The 8,223-nt window shown below is 51.5% G+C and overlaps 2 protein-coding genes across 3 annotated transcripts in view; one reads left to right on the top strand and one right to left on the bottom strand.

Moving 5' to 3' along the window:
- The window catches only part of mctp1a (multiple C2 domains, transmembrane 1a), a 132,222-nt gene extending 131,230 nt beyond the window's left edge, over positions 1–992 (top strand). Inside the window, exon 22 of one of the 2 annotated variants that reach the window (XM_030105451.1) lies at positions 524–992. In XM_030105451.1, coding sequence (XP_029961311.1) covers positions 524–595 — 72 coding nt within the window. In that variant the 3' untranslated portion in view covers positions 596–992. The remainder of the gene's footprint in view (positions 1–523) is intronic. The other variant, XM_030105452.1, reaches the window with a different exon arrangement.
- Positions 993–4,153: 3,161 nt separating this feature from the next.
- slf1 (SMC5/6 complex localization factor 1) overlaps positions 4,154–8,223 on the bottom strand; it is a 27,830-nt gene continuing 23,760 nt past the window's right edge. Inside the window, exon 18 of the mRNA XM_030105453.1 lies at positions 4,154–4,638. Coding sequence (XP_029961313.1) covers positions 4,163–4,638 — 476 coding nt within the window. The 3' untranslated portion in view covers positions 4,154–4,162. The remainder of the gene's footprint in view (positions 4,639–8,223) is intronic.

An 8,223-nucleotide genomic window follows, 5' to 3' on the forward strand; every position in this document is an offset into this window, starting at 1 on the left:
CAGTGTGTGTTGGGCTCCATGTAATCAGTCGTGTGCTGCTGATCCAGTAACAGCTGGAGCCGCAGCTCCAGCCGGGAAAGGGTTAAGCCTTTCTCCACCTTCCGCCTCCTTCCCATGTTTCTGCCCTTTCTCCACTCACCATCTTGCGATGCCGAGATGACTCTGTTGTCTCTCCAAGCTTTCCCATGAGCCCTTGCCCTGTTCTTTGTTTGTTTGTGTGATCCCATCCCTCAGGCCACTGTTGCACATCTGTGGAAGTATGCGTGTTGTGTATGTGTGTGTGTGTGCCCGAGAGCGTGAGTGTGCGCGGTGCTTTGAGCAGTACGTGTGTGTGTGTGGTAATCAGTGTGTAATCCCTTCCCCGAGGCCACTGTTCCACACAGCTGGACTGGAGCCTCTGGAGAGTCTCTGTGCTATTCAAGCATCCTTTGCTCTTTCCACCTGACCGGGTGGTTGTGTGTGTGTGCGTGCGTGTGTGTGTGTGCGTGCGTGTGTGTGTGTGTATGTGTGTGTGTTTTAACAGGTGCAGTACCGAGAGCTGAAACTGGATCCCAATCCCAGTCCAAATAAAAGAAAGAAAAACAACCCGGGGTAGATGACCGCGTCCGTCCGCCCACCAACTCCTCTCTTCTCCACTTTTCTCCTCTCGGTCTATTACCGGACGCCGAGGAGCAGAGGAAGACGGCTCGGACCAGCTCCACTCAACCGCCCGTACCCTTCTTCTTCTTCTTCTTCTTCCTTTCTTTTTTTTCCTTTCTGACTTCCTATTTTCTTCTCTTAAACTTTGCGTTCCGTCTTTAATTACTCATGCTGTACAGTCCATTTCCTGAAGTGTGATTCTTGTATGAGAGCGGAGGAGAAGCCTCCCGACTGTCACCAGTCGGCTCTGTGGAGGAACTGGACGGGTCGACCTTCGTATCAGCCGTGAGAGCCGCTCTCCATGTCTCTCCCGCGGCTCCGAGGTCTTTGTGTGCTTGCTCGCCGCAAGCAAAACGAGTGAAGCATTTATTCTCAAATATAAAAAAACATCTGTGTTTGTCAGAATCCAAGCCTTACACTGACATTCTGCATTATCACACTGCAATATGTTGGCAATATCGTTTTTTTTTTTCAAGCCCATGTCGTAGTTATTAAGTGTTTTTGGTAATATGTTTATAGTTCCCAATTGTTTTTTTGAACTGAAGTATCTTTTGTTTTCTTCCCCTCTTGGATGTGGTAATGATGTTATGTTCACTGGCAGTCATTTGGACGCTCTCCACTTAACTCAGCCGGCCAAGTTGATTAGCAATTATGGCGGTAGCCTCCAGATACGTCCCTCTACACAAACATAAATCTGCACCAACAGGCTGACGGCTCGTGGTGTGGTCTCTGTCTGCGCGTTCACGCGACGGCCAAATTAGCTTTTTATTCAAAACCAAACCTCGGCGGTATCGGCTTGGAGGAACGATGAGTCTGTACTTCTGAAAATAGATTGTAATTACATAAGTTTCATTAAACGACACCCACAGGAAAAGAAGCGCGGCACCCCGAAACCTTCCATCGCTCCTAAATGTGCAGATAATTTAGCTTTAGCCTTGTTTAACCTTTTGGAAAAACGGTGTCAAAATCCCCCCCCCCCCCCCCCCCGGTCAGTCGCCGAGACGCCTCCTCGGCGTCGGGAGGCGCCGCAGACCGGGCCCGCTGTCGCGGCGTTAATATAGACGTCACGCGGTCTATGCGGGATCTTTCTCTTCCTCTCACACACACGCAGACGTAAGCTGACACACACTCACACACACACACCAACACAAACATGCTCCGTGTGATGCGGTGCCCCGGGCTGGCCGCCCTCTCCATCTGCCCCACCTCCTGCGCCCCACAGCTCAACTTTGATCAGCCGTTCCAGAGTCGGGAGGCTTCTGCATGCGAGCTGCGTAACGGAGAGGCCGTCTGCGCATTCGCCGCTAATGCAATCAAAGACGCGCTGCTCGTCTCGGCGCTGGTGTGTGTTGCAGTCATATCTCCCCTCCAGCTGTAGACTGATGCCTCGGTGCAGTCGAGTGTGTGTATCTTTGTGTGTGTGTGTGTGTGTGTGGTTGTCTACACCAGATAGCAGCTGGTATTTGGTGTAGAGTTTGCTGAGATGCTAGATGAGCAACGAGTCATTGTGTGACAAGGCGAAGCTCCGAGGGGACTCAGGCCTGAGTGTCAGGGACCAAGGAGTGTGTGTGTGTGTGTGTGTGTGTGTGTGTGCGTGTGTGTGCGTTTTGTTGTTTCAGATCCTTCTTCCCATCATGCCTCCCTCCGTTTGCTCTCTCTGCGGCTCCCTCATTCGTCAGTGAGCGGGGTTGCGACCCTGTCTGAAGCGGCGGTCTCCTGGGCTTCTGGCTGAGCAACTCTTGAAAGATCACAGCGCGGGCTACATTTGAGGAGGTCTCCTCTCATCCTATTGATCCCTGCTTCCACACACACACACAGACACACACACACACCCATAACCCGCAGCTTCTTCTGCTTCCCCTCTTTCCTCGCCTCATCCCTTCATTCCCTCCGTTTTACCGCACGGCCTCGGACCTGTCACTCCGCAGGGCCTTTCTGTTTATTCACGTTTTGAGGGAACCGCTTGAAACACAATGAGACCCGAACAGTCCGGAACTTATTATTCCGTCCTCGACAACAAACACTCCCACGACTTGTACAGGTGCTTCTCAAAAAAGTAGAATATTATAGAAACATTTTAGCTACACTCAAACAGTAAAGTAAGAAAACAGTTTAACTGTGATAAAAATATCCTTTAGATTAAAAAGCTAAGACGTCTGATCTTATAAGACACCATTATTTCGTTTAAAGATACTGTGAAGATTCTAATGATAGTTGATGTGTATGAAACGTTTCACTGTTAGATTTAGGAAATGTGAATGTTTCCGTCGTGTTTTCCATTTTTTTGCGACGCACCTGTATGCTGTGGCCATTTTACAGCAGACGTCGGCGACATTGTGCGATACTGCATCCATTTATCTCTTCTTTTTAAAATCAGTTCTGGTTCTACGTTCAAGCAAACCAAAGTGTTTTTATTTCGTATGTTGTTGAAAGAACTGAAGATATAAATATATATTAGACTGGAATGTATCAGACTGACAGCTGCAAAGAGGAAAAAAGAAAAAAAAAAAAAAGCACTTTTATTTGCACCAGGTTGAAATGAGACTATTTTTTAAATGATACTGTACATAGTTAAGTACCTGTTAATTTATGGTGGTATTTTCTACAGTATGCCTGTTGGTGATGTTGTAAAGTAGGTGTATGCCTGCCTCATTTTCTAAGATCCGTCTTTCTCCGCCTGCAACGTTGCCTGCCTGTGACCCCGTCTCTACGTTCCCCCGCCCGACCGGCCGCAGGGCCCGAGGCCGGGCCAGGAGGGGCCAAAGAAAATATAGTGCATCGCTAATCTGAGAAATGAAATGTATCTGACGTTATGTTGTTTATTTTGAAAAAAAAGAAAGAAGAGTCAGATTAAATATTTTTTATCATCTTCACAGTGTCTGTGTGGTTGTACGGATAGAAAACATCTGGAAGTTACTGATTCTACCAGATAGAGAAAATAGACACTTGATTTATGAATCGATGCAGTTTCAGTCACATGTCAAAATTTCAACCACAATCTTAGTTTTTTTTTCTTATTAATGTTGGGCTTGAAGTGGCCCGTTCTCCACTGTTTCAGCCCGCCAGCGTCTTCCAGGATCGCTGGAGTTTCTTTCTCCTCGGCGGCCGCCACATAAAGGCACTCTGTCTGCCTGAGCACCATTCAGCGGCGGGCTGGAGTGGCCCTCCTCTGCAGGCCTGTTTGTTATGAAATACTCGACCGGTGTCACCAAGTTTTTGAGACCACAGTCTGGAGTGTATGAATCACAACAAGTACCTTTATTTATTTCGCCTTTTCTTCAGTATTCCAAAACAAACACACCAGGAAACTAAAAACTGAGGTAGGGACAGTCTGAAGTCAGAATATAAAGCTCAAGCACTTTAACATTTATAAACAAATAGATATTTCCTTCATTCCAGAACTAGTGTTGATGTAACAGTAATAAATTATTTTCAGTTGTAACCTAACTGCAGAAGGCCACATTGTTTAGCAGGTAAACATCCACAGTGGCTCTGAGAGTCTGGCCCCGCCATCGACCCCCCGTCACAGGAGCGCCGCCAGCGCTTCCCCCCGTGACCTCAGGTCCTCCACGATCTCCATCAGGAAGGCCGTGTGTTCCCCACCGCGCTCCGTCACCGCCCAGTCCCGGTCCGGGTCCCGGTGCCGGCCCCGGCTCAGCTCCAGCAGCGTCTCGGCGTCCTCCGCCGCCCCGACGGCCCGCCGGTCCGTCCAGCCGGCGGTCAGCCTCTGGGAGGGCCGGCCCCCCATTGCCCGGACCAGCCGCTGGGCCAGGCCGGGGGACCCGGGGACGCCCCGCTCCCGGTGGTAGGTGAAGATGAGGTGGGCGAGCAGCGTGGACGCCGCCTCCAGCAGGGGGAGGGCGACGGCCTCCGCGGCCTCGCTCAGGGCGGCGTCGCCCACCTGGGCGCTGAGGAGCAGCTCCTCCCTCCCCTCGGGCGTGGAGACCATGTCCAGGGGGAGCAGCCCGCCTCCGCTGGGCTGCTGGAGGAGAGCCGAGCCTGAGGAGGAGCAGAGGGGGGACAACCGTGACCCATCGTGTGCGTGACAGTTTGCATTTTTGAACTTACAGGAAACAAAAACAAACCTAAGTCTGAGCTAAACTCAGCTGATCTCTTCAATATTTTAATGTGACTTGAAGGCAGCAGCCACCTGTACTTTCAGGAAATGAAGAGATCTTAAATATTTCAGAGTGGTGGCGCAGCCGTGAGGCTCGGAGGTTAATGAGTGCGATGTAAACAGCGGACAGAGCAGATGAAACCCACATCCAGCCAGGCGGCCGTCAGCGCCGGCGTCATTATCAAATAAGGCGGAAGAGACGCGACATGGGTCAACGTCGGGACACGGCCATATATAAATACATACACTAACACACACACGGGCTGGAAGCAGCTCTCTCTCTCTCTCTCTCACACACACACACACACACGCAGCAAGGTTTAAAGGAGCAGCTGTTTTCCCGCCGGACCTCGGTGCCAGCCGCAGCGTTCAGCTCTAACCTCAGCTGACACCTCGCCTCGGCGCCGCCACTGCAGGGTCACTCTGCGTTTGTGTAAAAGGCGCCGAGGGTTAGTGACCTGATAGACACGCTGCTTTCCCCGCATTTTTTTTTCCATTCTGTCCCCCATTTCCCAGCTCCTCGCCGTCACCAGGGACACCGAGTCTCCCGAGGCCGAGACGCCAGCGAACCCCGTGTCTCCATACAGTTCACCCTTTCACCACCTTCCAGCTGAACATGACAGCTGAATGTTGCCTTTTTTTTTCATTTTAAATCCTCCCCTCTTTCAAAAACCAGCAAAGTTGTAATGGTGACATTTACTGCCTCCTCTCTCTCCGCTCTCGTGCCGCTCTGCTCGGCCTGAAAAGCCATTTTCCCCGTGTCAGGCGGCGCCCCGTGCACATTTAGCCTACGTGGAGCAGGTCGAGTCAAGTGCGAGCCCTTTGTTTGCTTTCAGATGGACCCATTTCTGTGGCGAACCGCACTTGATGGCACTTGACTGTTCAACCTCGGCGACGCCGCCGCCACCGCCACTTGTGAGCGAGTTTACGGCTCTGTGGAGGCCCGGCGTGACACGCCGACAGCTGAAAGGCTGCTTGATACCGCTGCTGGCAGTTGTTTCTGTTTGACAGACACTGTGGGGCTGCAGGATGCTTTAAAGGGAGGGACATTTCTCTGCGAGTGTGTGTGTGTGTGTGTGTGTGTGTTGCATCATGACATAAACCACACTTACCGAGTCCCCCTGATGTCGCTCTGACAAAAAGACAAGCCTTGTTTTAAATGACGCTGCGTTACAAAAAAAGAAAGAAAAACTTTGAAAAATGGAGCTGTGGACGCTGGAATTGCTCTCCATCTCCGAGCCCGCCGCACGCCCAACACGGCGGGCGGCAGTTATGAGATAATCGGCGAGAGCTCACGTAGCTGTTAGCGGGGAAGGTCAGCGCTCATCTACCTTTTAGTGCTTCAAGTCTGAGTGGCGAAAACTCAATCTGCATAAATTGTGGCATTAATCTACATAAACTTTTACATAAGCGGGGAAATTTCAAATGCAGGGGTCAGGCGGCGGGGGCAGCAGTCAAGGACGTAGGAGCGCAGATTGGATCAAAGTGGCCACAAGAGAAAGGCAGGTAGGTGGGGGGGGGGGGGGGGGGGGGAGAGTGTGTGTGTGTGAGAGTGAGTGTGTGAGAGAGGGAGGTTGTTCACAGCAGGTCATAATCACCGGGTTTCTATAACAAGCTGTCCTCACTGTTCGGCTTGTCCAGTCGGAGCGGCTGCGACAAAGTTTCAGGTCCACAGAAATGGAGCAAAAAAAGCATCTAGACAACCCCATGTGGAAACACACACACACACACACACACACACACACACACACACACACACACACACCAAAAAAATGGGTTCATCTTTGTCCCTTCTGGTCGAGCTCTGTGAAAGATGCTTTCAAAGTCCAAGGTTTTTGTTTTTTTTAACCCCCTTCCTTCACAAAGCGTCCTGCTCTGCGAGGGGCCTGGAGTCTGCACCATGAACCATGAACCCGGCACTCAGCGGAGTGTTTTCAACCTAAAGTGGCCAGAAAAAAAAAAGAAGAAGAGGGGAAAAAAGGGAGGACAAGGTTCTACTTCTTTTACTTAACACTTCTCTTTTCATCAAAAATGAATGCGGCGACACTTCCTTCTTTCCTTCATCCTGTGGATTTGCAAATGACTATGAAACTGTTAAGAATAAAAAAACTTTGGTGCTTTCAGTCCCAGAATCCTCGGTGTCGGGCGTCAGACAGGAGCTGTTTGCTCGCTCCACGGCGGCAGAGATAAACACATGCAGGAGCGAGACGCTGCGTTTTCCCCGCCGCCGCCGCTGCCGCCACGTCAAACCCGGCTGACAGACAAGCTGCAGTCACTGGGATGACACTGGCGTGGGGGGGGGAGGGCGCCCCTGCAGCGCGGCCCTGGGCTCGGCTTTCCTGAAAGCCTTCACGAGTCTGCCGCTGTGATCGGAGATCTGTCTGCCTGAGAGCAAACGCCGAGCCCGTCTGCAGTTTGTCACATTTGCATATTTACCTGAGTGACTTTCTCACTTTCATTCCCATTAAACATCAGCTGGCGGGTTGTTTTTTCTATCCACCCCCCCTCTTCGCACGATTCGCCGGCTGAGCAGGAGAAACAGTTGCTCCTTATTGTCCATCACTGCATATGAAGCGCACTCTAATGCTCCGGCGCACGGCGCCGCCGCACTTAATACAGATGTCAATGGTCATATCCGGCGCTAAACTGCATATTTGAACATAAAAAAAAAGACGCGCAAATAGCTCCATGTGCTGTTTGGAAGGTAACACACACACACACACACACACACACACACACATACACAGCCTGGGGAATGGTTTTGGTGCAGGGACTGTGACTGAAGTGAATCCAGGTATTGGCGCTGGGTGTCAGATATGCTGCAGTGGAGATAAATACAACACCTGGGGGATTACATGAGAGCATAGGGTAATTACACCATCCTGTGTGTGTGTGTGTGTGTGTGTGTGTGTGTGTGTGTGCGTGTGTGTGTGTGTGTGTAAATACCCCACTAAGACCTGAGCTCTCAAGCTTCAGCAGAGGGAGGGAATTCACATGCTGAGCAAAAGCCTGCCTGATGTACCGGGCGCATGCAGTCGGGGTTGCCACACACACACACACACGTACATGCACATACACACACACACACACACACACATACAGAGCGCAAAGCCCTTTGGCCTTTAGAGGGCAGGCGAAGACAAGAAATATAAAAGCGAGAGTGGAGGAAGGGAAAATTGGCGCAAAAAAGAGGGAGGGAGGGAGGGAGGGAAGGAAAGAAAGATGCAGTGCTCCCTCCCCCCATGTCTCCCTCGCTCGCCCGCTCTCTCTCTCTCTCTCTCTCTCTGGTCTGAGGCAGACAAGCTGGGAAGCAGGCAGCTCCACAGCATGGTAAACATCCTCTCTGTTTCTCTCTGCCTCTCCCCCCCTCGCCGCCTGCGAAAGAGAGCGAGGCAGGGCGAGTGTGTGAGCTGCAGCCAGGGGCACGGCATCGCACGTCCACAGGGAGCGGCGGGCGAGCGACTGGA

This window comes from Salarias fasciatus, chromosome 12, assembly GCF_902148845.1.
Source record: "Salarias fasciatus chromosome 12, fSalaFa1.1, whole genome shotgun sequence".
NCBI classification, from domain to species: domain Eukaryota; kingdom Metazoa; phylum Chordata; class Actinopteri; order Blenniiformes; family Blenniidae; genus Salarias; species Salarias fasciatus.